General features: G+C 29.5%; 1 protein-coding gene, 1 long non-coding RNA gene and 1 pseudogene across 4 annotated transcripts; 1 reads left to right on the forward strand and 2 right to left on the reverse strand.

The window, feature by feature from the left end:
* Nucleotides 1-274: 274 nt before the first annotated feature.
* Nucleotides 275-19,936, forward strand: LOC149890472 (uncharacterized). 3 transcript variants are annotated; one of them, XR_016450993.1, is made up of 6 exons: nucleotides 275-544; nucleotides 11,601-11,653; nucleotides 11,727-11,982; nucleotides 18,576-18,642; nucleotides 19,135-19,250; nucleotides 19,624-19,936. It is a non-coding gene; the product is annotated as an uncharacterized LOC149890472 (long non-coding RNA). The 3 variants fall into 3 exon arrangements; XR_016450992.1 differs by having other exon boundaries at nucleotides 18,576-18,659; nucleotides 19,135-19,936; XR_016450991.1 differs by having other exon boundaries at nucleotides 19,135-19,936.
* LOC149890473 (uncharacterized) lies at nucleotides 4,537-8,968 on the reverse strand (annotated as a pseudogene).
* LOC149890474 (uncharacterized) lies at nucleotides 7,612-9,953 on the reverse strand. The gene has a single exon (XM_090082781.1). It carries the CDS (start codon nucleotides 9,845-9,847, stop codon nucleotides 9,095-9,097), a length of 753 nt encoding a protein of 250 aa, XP_089938907.1. The 5' UTR covers nucleotides 9,848-9,953; the 3' UTR covers nucleotides 7,612-9,094.
* Nucleotides 19,937-20,147: the final 211 nt, after the last annotated feature.

Below are 20,147 nucleotides of genomic sequence, written 5' to 3' on the forward strand. Positions count from 1 at the left end.
AAGAAACAAAAAAAAATCATTTTAGAAAAACATTTCAATATGAAAGTTTACATGTTGATTTCTTAGCGATCCTTAGCCCATTCAAATAATCTGTTTCTTTCAGAATAATTCGTTTTGCACGTTTTTTCGCTTTTACAATATAATTCGTTCATTCTATTTTGTTAAGCCCTATTATTTCATAAAGACTCTCTCTCATCGACGGCCATTTGTTATATTAAATAAAAGAATGTGACTTCAATTTAAAGACAATTAGCAACTGAGTTTAATTGATTTTGAGTTGAATTGAAAAATTTTATTGATTAGATGAGTTTTTGTTCTGTTTCTTGTTTTTTATGGCTTGCTGCTGCGTGAATTATTCTTTTCTATTTGGAGTAGAGAATTGTATTTCATGTTTAACATCTTTAACGCGCTGGTTTAATTGAATTCCAGAACGTTTGTGGGAAGAAATCTTGTTTTTGTCCATTAACCAACTGTTCACGTCAAGATCTCAAAAAAAATTATTATTAGTGAGAAAAATGGAGAAACTGGAGCACGAAATGAACCAGTACGTTTTCTATTTTTGTTCTACTTGTGTTACTTGTTACCTAATTTTTTAATAATTTTAGTTTCATAGCTAGAAATAAATTAAAGTAGGTAAAAAAAAAAAGTCTTTGTAGAAGTGAATAAATTAAGCAGAACAAAGCTAGAGTTCTTAAAAAATAACAAATATTGTAACTGAATATCAGGAATAAAATATGAGAAAGTTAATATTAGAAACATAATATAACAAATTTGTTATCAGAAAACAGTTTCAGAGAAAGCTATAACTTTATGAAAAAGGCTGCAAAATCTGTTCAGTAATGAAAGATTATGTTCCGTTACTCTACTCCTCTGATTGGGTAATAGCATTCCCAAATGCTTTGGAATTCCTTTCCGATTAGAGAATCAGAACAATGACTAGCGCTTATTCTCCACGCAAATTTCCTAACCACTGAAAAAAGTAAAGTATATGAGCAAAGGATTTAAAACTAACATAAATTATCATAAGTTACATATTCATACTATTTAGTGTTATTTTTTACGTAAAAATATAATAAAACAGAAAAGCAAGTTTTAAAAATTTTCATAGTATCAAAAAAAGTTCCGCAATAGCAAAATGTTGAAGGACCTTATTAAGCGTATGGTTATAGCTGAAAGTAGGGTTAGGACTATTGTAACTGCAATTGTAAAAATTAAATACAATTACACATTACAATACAATAATATTGTATTGTAATATCACAGAAACAATAAAAAAAAATTATTTTGGTATTGTATTGCTGTGATGAAAAACAATTACAATAAGTATTGTATTGTTTTTTTTCTAACAAAACAATAAAATTCGAGAACTATTGTATTGTTTTGTTTTAATGAATTACAATTGCAATAACTATTGTAATGTTTTGATGAAAACAATTACAATAACTATTGTAGTGTATTACTTTACATTACAGTAGAAAAGCTAACGTATTTTAACGTATTTATAATCATCTTTGACGAACTTACTATTATTTTTGCTATTTTTTATTTACAGATTTGAAATATATTGCAAATTTTATTTTTTTACATACTTTGATCAGAAGAAATTTACGTTAAAAATATTTTTGTAACTTGGGCATGCCGATCCTATAATTATGCTTGGTTGTGGTGACAAATTACCATGAGTGTGCCATATATAGCACATTTAAGATGATCATTAAAAAACCAAGTTATCTCTTTTTAACCGACTAAAGTTGTATAAATAGAGTAAAAACATTATTTTATATATGTTGATTAAAAAGTAACAAATACGGTGTTGATCTTCAAAATATAATATAATACGCAATCGGTATTAATCTTGATCACCTTCGGATCATATTTAGATTTCGCATCACCTATCTTGTTATGTATTTCTAAGCTCTTAATGGCCGCAGAATATTGCCTCTCTGATGATAGCCTTACTATTTAAAGTTGCCCAATTTACCATTCTGGCACCCCTTCCCCCTCCCATTATGTTTCAGTAAAATAGAATCAATCCTTAAATTTTACTTGTTCCCTATTTCAAGGGTACAAGGGTATATAGTCGGCAACTGGACTATTAAAACATTTATTAAATTTTGACGATAAAATAATTTTTTTTACTACAACAACATATATTGTATTACAAAGACGAATTACAATACAATATTTATTGTTATTGTAGTGGGTCATTACAATACACTTTTTTTTTCAGATATTGTTATTGTTTTATAAAGATTAATTGCAATACAATATTTATTGTTATTGTATTACAGAATTACAATAGTAGTAAATCACAATTATTGTTATTGTTTTATAAAGATTAATTGCAATACAATATTTATTGTTATTGTATTACAGAATTACTATAGTTGTAAATCACAAGTATTGTTATTGTTTCTAAATTAAGTTTTTACAATAACAATAATTATTGTTACTGTTATTGTTTTCATTACAATTACAATAGTCCTAACCCTAGCTGAAAGGAAACTGCATTTAAGTCTAACAACAAAGTTTCCTACTAAAACAATATAAGTTTTAAATAAAGTTCAAACGGATGAAACAATTGCAGAGAACGACTGCACATTAATTATTTGATGAGCTTACAACTTTCATGATATTATAATTAAAATCGTTCATACTTTGCCTTTTGACAGATATTTTGCTACTTTAAAAAGAAAACTTAAAAAAAAAACAGATTCAATAAACACCAACAAGTTGCTAAATAAATAAAATATTCTTCGAAAGGTCAAAAGTTTGAAGTGATTATAAATGAAACTAATGACAAAAAAGACAACTAGAACTGTTTGTTATGGCATTATACAAAAGTCGGAAAAGGTTGAAAATAAGCAAAACAGAGGAAATAAAGCGCCAGAGATATTCATCTCTGGAAAAAAAAATCTATTTCAGCTTGCAGGAACAACAACAAAATGTGTAGAGCAAGACAATCTTTGCATACTGGATACTGTAGGTGAGCTCAGTTGGTATTGCACTAGCCCTTTTTCATAGGTCCGGATTATAACTATTGTTAGGTATGAGTTTCAACGAAGCAATCATTTTAAATTTATAAGTTAGATTTTCTCTGAATTTTGCAGTACTTCTTCAACTTTCTCTAAAGGAGCAATTAATAGTTCCTAATGGTAGTTCCTTAAAACATTTAGTTCCTAATAACATCATGCACTATGAAATAAAAATACAAACAATAACTTTTTACACCAATCTTGACAGTCTTTTGAGTCAGGTTTTTCCCAGAAACTTTAAAATAAAGAATTAAAAATCAAACAATGCTTTTAAATTGAATTCTGTTAATTAAACTCAAGTAAAATGAAAGGCGAAGGAAGGATTAATTTTATTTGTAAAAACATTCAACAAACTGCATTATTGTTGACAGGAAATGTACTACAGCTTTTTTATGTTAAAAAAAAAACCTCTTTTCATAACATAACTTGGAGGAGTGTTAAAAATGGAACAATACTTTTATAAAATGTGTGTCTGAGACCTGAAAAATGTGGAGGCTTTAGACAAACTTTAAGCAATAATGAAATAACTTCAATAGTAAATTTTATTAGTCAATAAATGTTTCACACAATGGGAAAGAAAAAAGTATCACAATTTATCTTCTGTCTGAAATAAATTTTGTAATATAACAAAGAAACTTGAAAATTTCATGGAAACCAAGATAACATAGATATTTTATAACTTTCTTGATTAATAAAGAATTTAAACCCTGGTTCAGTACTTGACTAAGTTAGAAAAAGGTTTAATCAGAGAAAGAGGAGCTGAAGTGTCTATAGATTTATTTACTGATGTTTGTTTATCAGAAAACAAAAACTTTGTTGTTTAAAAAATCTTAAGGAAACTAGTGTTATGTTCAAATCTGTCAAACACTTTTTTCCAATCACTTGTCACAGCTTTTTACCCAGCCAGCACAATTTCATTGGGCCAATATTGGGCCAATACAGGCTGCCAATATTGGGCAAATATTGGCTGCCAATAATGGGCAAATATTGGCTGCCAATAATGGGCAAATATTGGCTGCCAATAATGGGCAAATATTGGCTGCCAATAATGGGCAAATATTGGCTGCCAATAATGGGCAAATATTGGCTGCCAATAATGGGCAAATAATGGGGAGTGCAAATTGGGCCATTACCGGGCAAATATCGGCATATAGTCGGCAGAATCATTGCTCCAATATTGGGCCAATTTGGTTTTGATTGGCTAATCATGGCTCAACATTGGCCAATATTGCCCCAAATCACGGCCAAATATAGGCCAATACAAGCCTAATAATGGCTATTCCTGTCACTATATTAGAATTTGTATACTCACGCCACATTTTTATTTGGCAACATGAGCTTACAACTGTCACTTCCATGCTAACAAATTTGTAATACATAAGATAACAACTGAATTTCTTTCTGAAAATTTATTTTGTCAATTTGTTTGAAATAAAATACTATTAATTAATAACAAATACTTATTGCATTTGATATAATTATTTATTATAAAAAAGAAAAGTTAAACGTCTTCCACAGAACTTTCCAAACTTTTACGCCTCTCCTCGCGAATTTTTTTAGGTCGTCCCTGTCAATTGAACCTGACAGCCATTTTGACAGGATCTTGTCCAATTGACTAATCGTCTCTGTGGGAAAGTTTTTTCTTACTTCATCTACATGAAGAAATACCAAGATTAAATAGAGATGAAAAGAAAAAGGAAAAAAAAAACATCTATCAAAATAAAATTTCAATCCGCCACCACTGAAAAAGTCACAAACACAGGCATCTTGTCTGTTTAAATTAATAATTACAATGACACTTTCATATTAACACCAGATTAAAACCCTAATGTGTAATTTCAATAAAAAGTCAAAAACAAAAGTAAATTACTAAACAATATACTGCATACAATTCTGATCCGTTTTTATTCAATATGTTTTGCTTTTTCTTTTAATTAAAAGATTAATAATTTAATTATGTAATTAGATAATCCATTTTCCAAATTTATATAATTTTTTTTAATCATCAATTTTATTTAATTTGGGTAGAGCACTTAATTTATTAAATGACATCACAAATGACAAAAATTTTTAAAATCTTAACAAATGACAACTTTACATACATTCTGAAAGCTAATGTTTATCAAAATAATTCAACAATAGAAATATAGCAAATTACTACAAAATTAAAAATACTAAGCGTATTCAAAAAATATTTCATAAAACTTTCGGAATGTCCCAAACATATCGGGCAACTGGCTTATTTATGAAATGCCTAGACTTACCATATACCACATCTTTCACCCCAACTAGGCCACTAAACTCTAGCTTTCCTTTTCTTCCAGTGAAATTGTATAGCATCGAGAGTTGTGCTGTCAAAATTCTTTTTGATACTCTTCTCATACAGTCTTCCTGGCTATTCCCACCAATGCGAGCCAAATAGTTTATCTAAGAAAAAAAAACATAAGCTTTGATAGATCTGCAACATATAAGCTATGATAAATCTGCAAACGGATCTGCCACCCAACCACAACTAATTAAAATGAAAAAAAAGTTCTAATTGTGCATTTAATCTATCATGCATGCTTTGCTTGTTATTTACCAAGTTTCTGATAAATAGACTTGGAATATTTAGCTTAATGATAAAATTTTCCCAGATTAACCAAAGAAATCAGTTACAAATATAATTTATTGTGTATTATTTTTTATTAATATTCAGTTTGCCTTATAATAACAGCAGTTGTGCAGTGGTAGCGCGCTTGTCTCAGAAACCAGGGATCCAAAACCCACCTCTGGACAAGTTTTTCTACATTGGTTGGAAAGGAAACCTGAACTTCTTATTAAATATGCCTCCGCATAAAGTCTCCGCAAAAGTTACATGCATATGAATTGAATACTTAACCAAAGTAACGGTCAACTTATTGTGAAACATTGGCCACACAGTAGAAAAATCAAATTTTTTGATTAAAACCAATAGCAGTGCAGTTATATGTTATTTTATAAATGATTTTTATTTAGAAAAAATATAACAACTATTTTTTAAATTATATAACATATTATTATATATAAAAAAAGAAACAATTTAATAAAATAGAGATAAAAATTTGCAAATTAATAAAAAATAGCTTACTGTTCTTGATCTCTGATCAGAATCTTCAATAAGAATTCGGTTGAATTCCAGAAGATCATTTATCTGTTGGAGCGGAAAGGTCAGGGCTTCTGGAAGAGTTGCAGTCACAGTTTGCCCAATGGGGGCTTGTTTCTGTCGCTACTCTTTAATTTCAGCTTTCAGCTCCTCCAGTTGCTTGAACACACTTTTGAAAAATGGCTTAACAGCCTCAGCCACTGCACTGCACTGCTTTACTATATCAGGAACTATAGATACAAAAATATTTTCATGTTACATGCTAATAGTGTATATTTTAAAACATAAAAATCTTTTTGATAAACAAAGTTCAAAGTCTAAGTTATTTGAGGGCAAAGGCCTAAAAATAAATTTTAAAATTAAAACTTACGAGTTGTGGAAGCAGAACGTGCTGATGGTTGACCAAACATTTGATGAGATGATGTTGGTATAATTTGACGTGGAGTCGGTGGTGCAGGAAGTGAATTATGCACCACATTTTTTGATGGTTGTAGTTCTTCTTCTAAGCTTGAGCTCGAACACTGACTTCTCCTTAACACTTTGGATTGAATTTCAGATTTAAATTCAGGAGCCCTAAAACAATATAATTTTTTCAAACAATAAACTGAAAAAAGTTGCACTTAATTGAACAGGAGTGTACCCTATGGTTTTTTCTGAAACATTTTTCGTTTTACTTTAATTGTCCGCTATGATAATCAATAGTCTCTTTTTTTTATATATATATATATAAAAGGGACTATTGAAACGAACTGTGTTCGTTTTTTTGACATATCCATTAAAAAATTTAAGCTTACAGGGTATAGTATAATTATAGAATTGGTACAAATTTACTTGCCTCCGCTTTTCAATATCAGCAAATATGGATAGATGGGCCAGTCTTTATGATTTAATATGGTGACTTTTCCTACTTTTGTCCATTGTGTGGCACCTATTGCCTGAGGCCGATAGCAGCTATTGGATTCCTGTATTAACCAACAATGTGGAACTACTTCTACTCCCTCTTGAAACTCAATTAGACGAAACATGGTATGCTGTAAAAATTGAGTAAAAAAGTATAAACAAAAATATGCATAAAAACAATGGTTTACTTTCTAGTGGGACACATTTTTCTGGGACACATTTCTGACTCTTTTGTTTAATGTGGACATACATTTAAAAGAAAAAAACAAAAGTTCAATTTTTATTTAATTTAAATCAATAATTAAACTAATTAATTATTTATATATATATATATATATATATATATATATATATATATATATATATATATATATATATATATATATATTATATATATAAATATATATATATACATATTTAATAAATGATAGCAAATAAAGTTTTGCTGGCTAATGTGTTTAATACTTAAGAAGGTACTTGACCTCTGTGCTTTGTAGCAAAAGTTTGTATAAATTAACCTTGTAGGAGATATGAGGAAATAGAGAAAGAGACTTTTTAGATTTTAATAGGTTTTAAGCAATTATTTATAGTTACATGCTACTTAGACAGAGGAAAAAGAATAAATTTAGTCTGGTATGGTAACATCACATATTTCCTTTGAATTTGATCCACTCTGGCAGTTTTATAATGACTAAACAAATTAGATGCCTTCACAATATCAAAATTTTCCAAAGAATTAGCAGGATAATTAAAAAAGGGCTCAATAGTTAAAAAAATTTCATAAACAACCCAATGGTTTTCATCACTATCCAACTTTAAAATATTTCAAATCAAACAAAACTTGTTATTTAATTTTATGCAATTGTTTCCTTTTGAGGTAGAGTAAAATAAAACATTTATAAAAATTTCTTTAAATTGTAAACAACTGGATTGTTTATTTAATATAACAGGGCCTTGGTCATGTAGCTTTCTGGGAACGCCTTCTTCCATAGATTTGCAAGGATTTCTTATTAATAATCCATTCTTTTCTGATATACGCCTAATAACTTGTTGTAGAGGTAATTGTGGTTTACGTATCAAATATTTTAAATGTCCCAGGAAGTTTTCAAACGGAAATGCAGAGTAGCTATCAAGTGATCCAAATTTTTTTACATCTTCTGCTATATGTATCAAGCCATGTACATTGTAGCTAATAAATCTTCAACCATAAATTTCCAAAGCATTTTCAACAAAAGCACATAGAAGAGTTGCTGCATAATCTGCATGACTTGCACACAGATCTGGACTAGCTAAACAGTGAATCCCAACAAAAAACAAAAGAAAATTTTTATACAGAGCGTTTGACAGATGCCCTTTTAGCGCAACAATTCCACTATATAATAAAAATTGTCTAAACTCAACTGCTTTCCATCTTTCAATGTCACTTAAAGGTCTACACTTTCTGGAAAATTCGCGAGGAATAAAAGTTCTAAGTTCAAATAGCCTTTTTGAAATGCCATTAATGGATGTCTGTCCTATCCTTATTTCATCTCTAATAGGACTTTTTAGTAAAAACATTAAAATCCTCTTCATTACTCTAAGACACACTAAGTGCATGTAATCACTGTGTCACCATGCCAATAGACAAAGTTTTTAAAGGAGTAACACCTATGTGATGTTCAAAATCTGTCATCTGATTAAAAGCTTGATCAGTCCTAAGTGGAGCATTAGTGCTTGGAAATATAACCTTGTTAAGCCATTCCCCCTTTTGTGTACACTTATCACAACCATAATATCCAGAATGACCTTTGATTTGTTTCACATATGCTCTTGCAGGGGTGTCACAAATAAAACAGGATATATTTATATTAGCAGAGTAATTTTTACCATCTACATACAAACTTACAGGGCCCTTTTCCAATTCAAGCATTTCTTCAATAAAATCTTTTAAAAATTCATCTATGTGTACTGGTTTGCTCTGTCCACAAAACAAGCCTATCAAAAAAGGATCACTGTTAAATGGCTTCGATACTTTTGCCAGTATTGGCCAAAATTGCTATGTATTGGACTTGTGCAAAGGTAATCCATCAAAATTAATCTGCAGGGAAATCACAGGAACTCCTGATGAAATATTTTTGAAGAAATGTGTTAAATGGCTTAGACGCTGCAATGACTTTACAATACCAAAGTGAAAATAGGAACCACCTTCAACTGCTCGGACATTGCTTGAACGAGGTGTCTTCAGTATAGTTCTTGGATCTTTTGGAAGTGATGGGTGAAATATTCTCAGTATAGACAAAAGTGAAGAAATGGCAACCATAGAAATAGAAAAAGATGCTGCCCATATTCCCAAATCAAATGCTAAACATTTTTCATTATTTTTAATTTCATCTTGATCCTCATTTTCGCTTTTGCCGGCATAAGTCTCTGATAATGATTCCGCATCACAATCTTCACTTTCATCTTGATGCATATATCTATCCCATTCATCATTAATTTCATTATCATTTATTAAAGTTTGAACATGCACAGATGTAATTTCATAACATACATCTAAGGTATTGTTGAATTCAGATTCATTGTCATTATCTAACACATTTTGATTTCTAGAAGATTGTGAATCAACATGATTAACTTTTTCCACCTGCGCAATGTCTGTAAAATTGTCATTAAAAACAGACATCTCAAAATGTTGGTTCATAGGTATAGTTTGACAGCTGACAGATTCTTCGTCAATAGCAGTCATAATTTTATTTACTGACTTCATGATTTTTCGTCTCTTTGACCAGTATGAAGGCGCAGTATCCATTTCAGTAATACAGATTGATACAAAGTTATATCAGGTTTTGACAACTGAATCAACAGTTTTAGCAAATTAAAGCAATAAAGGCCATAAATTTTTATAAATATTAATTTTTATAAATATTAATTTACAAAAATCATTTACTTTAATTTACAAAAATTACTTATCTAAAGTCAAAACCAAAGTCCAAAGTGAATTTTATAAAAATATAACGTGAATGACCATGAGAGCTGTGTTAATTAAATATTAAATTAAATCTACTTACTATAGAAGATGAAGAACAACAAAAACAAAATTAAGCTATGTCGCACGAGGGAGATACAAATAAATGTTTTCGTTTAGGCTGGAATTTTTCATCTCATTTGGGCCGATTCTTCAGCCCGTCTAGGCTGAGATAGGCCCAATCACTTTCCAGTATAGTCTACCAATATGCACGCTCGAGCGTGCCGATTAAGGATTCTTTATCGGCCAGCAAACGCCAAAACTCCGCAAACCTTGCAAAGAGATGGCTTTTGATGGCCCAATATAGCCATTAGAAAACTTTATTGGGCCGATATTGGGCGACCATTTGGTGTTGTCTGGGTACCTACTGATCAAGATTTTTGACGTATAGGAAAAATGGTACGCATAAAAGAAACCTCTTCCTCTGGATTATTATAGTAATATTTCAGAGCTTAAAGCAGTACAAAAACTTGGAAAAGCTTGTTCTCTTAACAAAAAACAAAAAAATTGGCTGAACAGATTTTAAAAAGAAAAAGCCATATCCGATGAGAGACCAGAAAATTATAATTTACTCTCAATAGAATATTGAAGTACAAAGTGCATATTCTCTAAAGCCTTGCTTTAAGGAAAAGAAAGCAGGTATGAAGAGTGAATGACTTTCTTTGAGATAGCAGTTGATCCGAGGACTTCTATGACAGTGTTCTTGACAGTGTTGGATGAATAATGCAGGATGACGTTGATGAGTTTGAAGAAAATGAACCTTTCTTTTAAACTTAACAAAAATATTCTACCAGACTTTTCTTTTCGGTATCAAAGAAGGTTCTTGTATTCTTGTTTTAAAATGAGGTCGTTACAATTTATGTAAAAACAAATAACATTAACAGTAAACAAATTAAAACAAACTTTTGTTCCAAACTTCAAAGGCTTATACATTAAAAACGTCTCTACCACATATGAATGGATGATGTATGAGTTTTCATTTACCGAGGACGAGGTTGTCAAAATATTTTGAGGATTCTAGAAATTTTTATTATCATTTTTATAAATCTAACCAATTACACCTAAGTCGCATCCATTAAATCATTCAAATTAAAGTTTTTTTCACAAAAAAGTTTCCTCTAAAAATGTGGCCTACATGAAAAACATCTCATATTTTAAGCTATTATAAATATAGTTAAACAAAAAAGAAAAAGAAAAAGAAAACTTGTACAATATCCTTTATTTCCCGTTTGAAAATTGCCTTTAAATTAAACTTCTAAGCACATGTTTGATTTCAAAACAGTTCTTTAACATATTGCTATATTAATCATTCCATCAATAGGAAGTTTACTGGAATGAAAGTTTTGTTTCAGTGACTTAGGCGGTTTCTGAAATATCCAATATTAAACGGTTTATTTCACTTCTAAAACTCTTATTTATTTTGACGCAACACCTATTTCTTTCTACTCATTTATTAACCGTGAAAATAGTTTGCTCACGAATTTAAGAGCGTTTTACTGAAATTTAACATAATTAATGACGGACTTCTTTTTCGCAGAATGGTTTTAAAAGAAAATGTTGTAATGGAAAACGAGTTCGACGATATAATGGGTAATAAAATACTTTTGATGTTTCCCATTTGAGACTGATTTTCGATTTTCATTTAAAAAATTTTCTCTCTTAGTTGAAAAATTTCCACAAGATGTATTTACATCGCTTGCTGATAAGCTGATTTATGATTGGCAAAATTTTACTCGATGCCTTTTGGTTGATGACTCAGCAATCGATAAAAGTAAAAGAAGAATTTGAAAGTACGAGGGAACACACTTTGCAAATACTGAACCAATGGCGTTAAAACAATCCATCAAAACAATGGCGAGATGTGAAAAGAGGATTACTTTTTTGCAACCGTAAAGATTTGATCAGTGAATGCGAACGAAGTAGGTATTTTGTGCTTCATAACTTTTGTGCCGCCTATGCATGCTAGGGTTTCTCCGGCTGCCCATGAATATTAAGTGGAGATTTAAAAAAAAAAAAAACGCAAAATATACAAAAAAGGTTAAACTATTACTGACCGTTAAAATATTTTTTCACCTAAAACGGATATTTTTGAAAAGGACAAACATCCTATAATTTATTTACTTAATTTATGTCACAAATCTTTCTAGTCTTTTTATCTGCAAAACATTTAGTAATTATACAGATTAAATTTACACCTGAATTAAGTTTAAATAAAGGTCTGTTTATGGCATTATTATATTTATTATTCAATTTATAATATTATCTAAAACTATGAAATAAAAGCAAAACGTGAAATGACTCCAGAGTTCGTTGTCTCAATTTTTTTGCAGCCTTCCTGCATTTCACATTTTTAATCACACATCCTCCCCCAAAGGGTGCTACTGAATTAACTTCAAAAGTTGAAAAATTTAGACGTTAGAAGTTTATGCAAAAAACGCCCATGAAGGGTTTTCAAATACTTTTTTAAGAAAATTGATTTTGGTTTTGAAAGAATAGTTGTTTGACTGCGACTAGGGAAAGGAAATACTTAAGTTTTTTCTAAAACCGGTTTTTCGAATAAACCGCGGTTTTCAAAGTTTTAAAAACCGGTTTTCTGGTTTTTTAGTATACTTTTTTATCATATATGTTTCAGAGGAACAACAGCAGCAAAGACAAAAATATTTAAAGCAACAATGTTGTATACGTTTATTGAATACAATTGAGCAGCAAACAAATTTTTTTTTTAATGGTTAATTTCACGTTTCTTAAGACAATAAGCTCGTAAAAAGCATAAAGCATTAGGTGCATCATTATTTAACTTTGACCTTAGTTTAGTAACAAATAGACCACTTGTAGAAAATGACCTTTCAGCCTCCACACTTGTTATTTGGATTGACTTCAAAGCTGTGTGCAACAAATCTAAGTTGCTTGTTCTTTTTTTTTGTTAGATCAAATGTTGCCATTCTTTGAGCATTAGTTGGGAAGTTGATTCTATTTTTTGTTTCTTTGGTGAAACCCCTTTGATTGTCTCTCTAATGGAGAACTCGAGCTTTTCTGATGAGGAAGTAAATTTTTGTACTTGTTCCTGACTTGTTTTATTATCTAACAAGTTTTCCTCGTCTTCAGACTCACTTTTATTTTGCTCAAGCAAACGATTAAACAAACTTTATGTTGTAGTAGCAGTTGCATTTCTCTTTGGCATGGAATTTTCGAAAACGTCATGAGCTGTTCCATAAATGACATCAGGATTAATCAGATATTTAACTAACATGCTTTTGCAGAATCATGTCATTTTTAACTGGAGACTTTTAAAACAATCTGACACATTTTCTAACCTTGTTGATGAGTTCTGTGACTTCCTCCCTGATCAATGGAGGAGCTGATGCACCTGCTTCTGCTAAGACTTTTAATCCTCTTTCCTCATCGATGTCAGCATCTTCTTGATCCTCTTCTAGAATAGTGACTTAATGGAATAGTGTTCAGGTGTGCCATTATTTTCTTTCCTAAATTGCATATATAGAACATCACAGACAGCCAAGTGGATTCTACGTGCGAAGCAGAGCTGATGGTCTGGTAAAACTAACCTACGATATTTTTTCATTTTAGTAGTTCCGTCTGTGGTTACTGCAACAATATCACAAGCAAAACCTAGCCTAAATGATTTCAGTTTCTTGTAAACAATTACACAACACTTCTCTGCTGGCATAGACACATATACCCTGATCATTCCAAGGTTCCAATAATCTTTTTTCATATGAACATTTATGTTCATATATCTTCTGTTTCTCGATGAAGTATACTCATCAACGGTTAAGCTAAATTTGTGATCAACAAGCTTCTTTTCTGCAAATTGCTGCTGATATATTTTATTGATATCTTCATAATGTTTCATCAGCAGATCCTTAATCAATTTAGCATCTTTGGGCAATTTACATCCTAGTGTCACTAGAGCTGTTCTCAAACATTGACTAGTTGAGAAAACACGAAAGGGAAACCCATCACATGAAATAAGCTCAGCTAAAGCGACATCAACAGGATCATTTTTCTTAAAAAATGAATCAGTAGCAGCAAATGTGATGTTGAGCTTTCTTCTTAGGTTGGTTCTTCATGGAGTTTGTGGTTCCTCCTATGCACTTAATTTCTTGGTCGCAGAGCTTGTACTTGGCCCAATCAAGTTCTTTTGAGTGCAAAAAGTGCTTCCAAACTGGTGTGTTATCTTTGTGGACGTCAGAAACCCACATATTAGTTTTTTTGAAAGTTTGCTTCACTTTTTTACATCACAAATTGCAATAACTTACTGTTAAAGTTCAAGTGGAAGTACATTGAATGTTTTTATATATTTTCTCTAGCAACTACACTTCAAGAAAAGTGTTTTAGAATCGCCAAATAACCATGTAAATTTTTTACAAAAGATACATATCCAAGAGCCGGTTTTAAAAATAACATTTTTGTTTTTCGATTTATTAAAACAGACGGATATATTAGGCGTCAATCATCCATCAACATTGAATATAAAACAAAATATAGCAGCTTGTTTGATTGGAATGGGAAAATTTAATGAAGCTTTAGAAGTTAATTATAAAATTGATAAAATACAAACGGATATTTTAGGTACCAATCATCCATCAACATTGAATATAAATCAAAATATAGCAGCCTGTTTGATTGGAATGGGAAAGTGTAATAAAGCGTTAGAAGTTATTTATCAAGTTGATAAAATTCAAACGGATACTTTAGGCATTAATCATCCATCAACATTGGGTACAAAAGGTAATATAGCAAGCTGTTTGACTGAAATGGGAAAGTATATTAAAGCTTTAGAAACTTATTATCAAGTTGATAAAATACAAATTGAAACCTTAGGTATTAATCATTCATCAACATTGAATACAAAAAAAAGCATAGCAAACTGTTTATATGAAATGGGAAAATATAATGAAGCCTTAGAAATTAATTATCAAGTTAATAAAATACAAACGGATACTTTAGGTATCAACCATCTATCAACATTAAATACAAAAAATAACATAGCAAATTGTTTGTATCGAATGGGAAAATACGATGAAGCTTTAGAAATTAATTACCAAGTTGATAAAATACAAACGGATACTTAAGGTATCAATCATTCATCAACATTGAATACAAAAAAAAGCATAGCAAACTGTTTATATGAAATGGGAAAATATAATGAAGCCTTAGAAATTAATTATCAAGTTAATAAAATACAAACGGATACATTAGGTATCAACCATCTATCAACATTAAATACAAAAAATAACATAGCAAATTGTTTGTATCAAATGGGAAAATATAATGAAGCCTTAGAAATTAATTATCAAGTTAATAAAATACAAACGGATACTTTAGGTATCAACCATCTATCAACATTAAATACAAAAAATAACATAGCAAACTGTTTGTATCGAATGGGAAAATATGATGAAGCTTTAGAAATTAATTACCAAGTTGATAAAATACAAACGGATACTTAAGGTATCAATCATTCATCAACATTGAATACAAAAAAAAGCATAGCAAACTGTTTATATGAAATGGGAAAATATAATGAAGCTGTAAAAATTAATTATCAAGTTAATAAAATACAAACGGATACTTTAGGTATCAACCATCTATCAACATTAAATACAAAAAATAACATAGCAAACTGTTTGTATCGAATGGGAAAATATGATGAAGCTTTAGAAATTAATTACCAAGTTGATAAAATACAAACGGATACTTAAGGTATCAATCATTCATCAACATTGAATACAAAAAAAAGCATAGCAAACTGTTTATATGAAATGGGAAAATATAATGAAGCCTTAGAAATTAATTATCTAGTTAATAAAATACAAACGGATACATTAGGTATCAACCATCTATCAACATTAAATACAAAAAATAACATAGCAAATTGTTTGTATCGAATGGGAAAATATGATGAAGCTTTAGAAATTAATTACCAAGTTGATAAAATACAAACGGATACTTAAGGTATCAATCATCCATCAACATTGAATCCAAAAAGTAATATAGCAAGTTCTTTGAATGGAATGGGAAACTGTAATAAAGCTTTAGAAATTTTTTATCAAGTGGATAAAATACAAATGGCTACTTTAGGTATCAATAATTCAACAACATTGAAAATAAAACAAAATATAACAGTCTGTTTGAAGGATATGGAAAAATATAATGAAGCTGTAAAAATTAATTATCAAGTTGATAAAATACTAACGGATACTTAAGGAATCAATCTTCCATCAACATTGAATGGAATAATCAATATAGCATGCTGTTTGAGTGGTTTGGAAAAATTTAATGAAGCTTTGAATATTTGTTATCAAATTGAAAAAATACAAACGGATATTTTAGGTATAAATCATTCATCAATATTGGTTACAAAAAATATTATAGCACTATGTTTGAATGGAATGGGAAAGTATATTTAAGCTATAGAAATTTTTTATCAAGTAGATGAAATACAAACGAATACTTTAGGTATCAATCATCCATCAACATTGATTACAAAAATTAATATAGCACTCTGCTCGAATGGAATGGGAAAGTATGTTGAAGTTTTAGAAATTTTTTATCAAGTTGATGAAATACAAACGGCTACTTTAGGTATCAATCATCCATCAACATTGGTTACAAAAAATAATATAGCACTCTGTTTGAATGGAATGGGAAAATATCATAAAGCTCTCAAAGTTTTTTGTCAAGTTGATAAAATAAAAATTGATTCTTTAGGTATCAATCATTCATCAACATTAAATACAAAAAAATATATAGCCAGCTGTTTCTTCAACATGGGAAAATATAATGAAGCTTTCAATATTTATTATCAAGTTCATAAAATGCAAACGGAAGTTTTAGGTATTAATCATCCATCAACATTGTGCACAAAAAATAAAATAACGCTCTGTTCATTTTATATATTATTTGTAAATATTTTTTTGCGTTACTTTGTCAAGACTGTGCAGTGAATGCCGCAGGGAAGAGACAGCGAAAACCTTCAGTTCAGGAGAAGTTAAAAACATTTTCAAAGAGTCCCCAGCAAAATAAAGACTGACGTAGATAAACAATCTAAGACTCATTTTGATGAATTATCAATCATCTACTTTATATATATATATATATATATATATATATATATATAATAATCCGGAATATAAAGAAAAAGTGTATATAGGACTTAGCGAAACATCTTTCAAAGCTCGGTATGCTAACCACTTAAAATCCTTTAATGCAGTTAGGTACAAGAACGATACAGAGCTTTCAAAGGAGGTATGGAAATTAAAAGAAAAAAACTTTACACCTTTTATTAGATGGAAAATTATTAAAAAATGCAAACCATACAACCTAGCATCAAGAGTTTGTAACCTTTGTTTGAACGAGAAGTTTCAAATTTTGATGTACAAAGGAGATAACCTACTAAATACAATGAGTGAAATGGTCTCGAAGTGTAGACACAAGAATAAGTTCCTTATTTCTTCATTTGATACCGAAGATTGATCCTGGTTCACTTTACATTTACGTCACATTATACTTTTAAGATTTTGTTTCCATGGAGTCATTAGAACTCACGCCACCGTAATTATAAATGTAATTTTAACGTTTAATATTGTAATATATGGCTGATGATTGCCGTTAGGCATGAAACTTAAAGTTCCATAATAAAAGTTTTTTCTTTATCGTTTTTAATTATAATTATATATATATATATATATATATATATATATATATATATATATATATATATATATATATATATATATATATATATAGAGAGAGAGAGAGAGAGAGAGAGAGAGAGAGAGAGAGAGGGAGGGAGAGAGACAGAGAGAGACAGAAAGACAGAGAGAGACACACACACATTTGTTTTATACAAATATTGCCTTTATAAGGTTTTTGGCTATGAATATAGCCTTTTTTGATTTCCTTCTTTTGATCAATTCATTTTTTGTGACAGTTTCAGCGTGGTAATTTCTCTTTGGTAAAGGTCTTTGGTTCTGGATTATAGTTAAGACTATTAGTTCCTATAATTGGTAACCTAATCTTTCTAAGGAGAGATTTTGGCAAGTGTGAAGGCCATATTTTAGATCTTCATAAAATAATTCAGATATGTGTTTCCACAAAATGTGATAATCAGTATTCCACATATATCGTGTCTTTGTTTACAAGCAGTGTGCACCAGTTAGTAGACTGGGTTCTAAAAAAATTTTAACAATAAGATAAACGAAAGCGCTCTTCAACTGGCTAGACTATTTATTTTTTGATTATGGTAATATCTCCTAGAAACATCAAAAATAGAAAATAATTTAAATATTATGATTTTAGGGAAAATTTGTAATATTGACTTGATTAATCTTCTCTCAGATAATCAGGCTGACTTCCTTGCTTCTGAAATATGGAAAAATTTTCCTTTTAAGGTTTATCTTTTATTTAAAATTTTAAATTATTAGCTGAAAAAAAGAAATTGGATATTGAAATATTTAAATTTCTAGCATTATGGTATAAATTTATTTAGGTTAATGATTATATACACCAAGTCTTCATCCCAGAAGCAGTCATCAAAATGTGTTTTAAAGTTCAAGGTTAGTCACAAATAAAGGTACAATATGGTTTTTTATTGAATAAACCTTAAAATGTGCTCACTAAACTACAAACATACATACATAAATACATACATACATATATACATACATACATACATACAAACATACATACATACATACATACATACATACATACATACATACATACATACATACATACATACATACATACATACATACATACATACATACATACATACATACATACATACATACATACATACATACATACATACATACATACGTACATACATACATACATGCATACATTAACGTATACTGTAAATGGTACCAACTATTTGTTTTGTAATTTAGTTTTATAGTTTTATTGCAAAGTTTAGATCTTTATCAGAAAAATATCAAAAGAAAATGGTATTGAGTTTTAAACTTTTTTTCTGTGCCATCTAGTCTATGGAACAGTTAGTTGTTAGTTAATGAGAAAATTAGTTGTTATCCAAAATCTGCTTTTAGTAATGTGCTGGTTGTTGAAGATATATACCACCATCCTAGTGTTGCTGATATTGGCAGTGGTGGGAATGAAGCATGGAATTTTGAAGTTAAAAAAACTATAAAGCTCCAAATTAAAGGTTCTCGTATGTAAAATATTTTTTGCCATTACATTAAAGTATCAACCAAAAACATTAAATGAATTGAAATTAGGGTTATGCTGCAGTTAAGCGACGTAAAGTATTTTGATATTTTTGATTTTAGCGCTCTCGCTCGCAGAGGGTAAAAGTTCATAAATAATTATAAAAACCAAAATAGATAAATTTTAAAGTAGTTATTTTTTAAATACATTTTTTTTATATTTTGTTTTTTGTTTTTATTGTTGATACTTAATTATTTTATCATTTATATTTTAATACTTACTTATTAATTATGTAAAGAAATTTAAATTTTTATATTTTTTGATTGTATAACTTTAGTTTGTTTTAGACAAATTTCTTATTACAATTATAGAATTTTGGATACTACAACTATTGTTCTTGCTAAATATATTTTTTAAAAATATGTGGCTACGTAAATAGCCGTTTTATTTATCAACTACAGAGGATAATGACGAGACGCACAAGATAGAAACTCCGAAAATATTGGAAACTCGTTAAATGTTTGACGCCAGCAACACACGTGGTTCAGCCAGGATTTCATCTTCAGCAACAATTGTTGTTGGAGTACTTGGTCTCTTACGACTAACACGTTGCATTGACTTTTAAACAAATATTTACCATATTAACTAAGAATAACTATTTACTTAATATAAACGATTTCTTCAGTGCAGAGTTAATAAATAAACTAATTTTTGTATATTTATTTATAATACGTATAATGTATAATAAAAAAAAAAAAAAAAATCAACAGTTACTATTACTTTTACTCATCTTTTGTATTAGGCTTTTCTTTTCTTTTCTTTTCTTTTAATACATTTCAAACATTTCCATATTTCGAATGTGGTTTTCTTTCACGTTTCGCAACGTCACTCTCGG

This window comes from Hydra viridissima, unplaced genomic scaffold (assembly GCF_058129835.1).
Source record: "Hydra viridissima isolate aposymbiotic clone 2 unplaced genomic scaffold, HvirCarnegie_v1 scaffold_3, whole genome shotgun sequence".
Classification (NCBI taxonomy): Eukaryota; Metazoa; Cnidaria; class Hydrozoa; order Anthoathecata; family Hydridae; genus Hydra; species Hydra viridissima.

Bases quoted from the DNA above. Each gene is read 5' to 3' on its own strand.
- LOC149890474 (XM_090082781.1), bottom strand. From the start codon at position 9,847: ATGGATACTGCGCCTTCATACTGGTCAAAGAGACGAAAAATCATGAAG.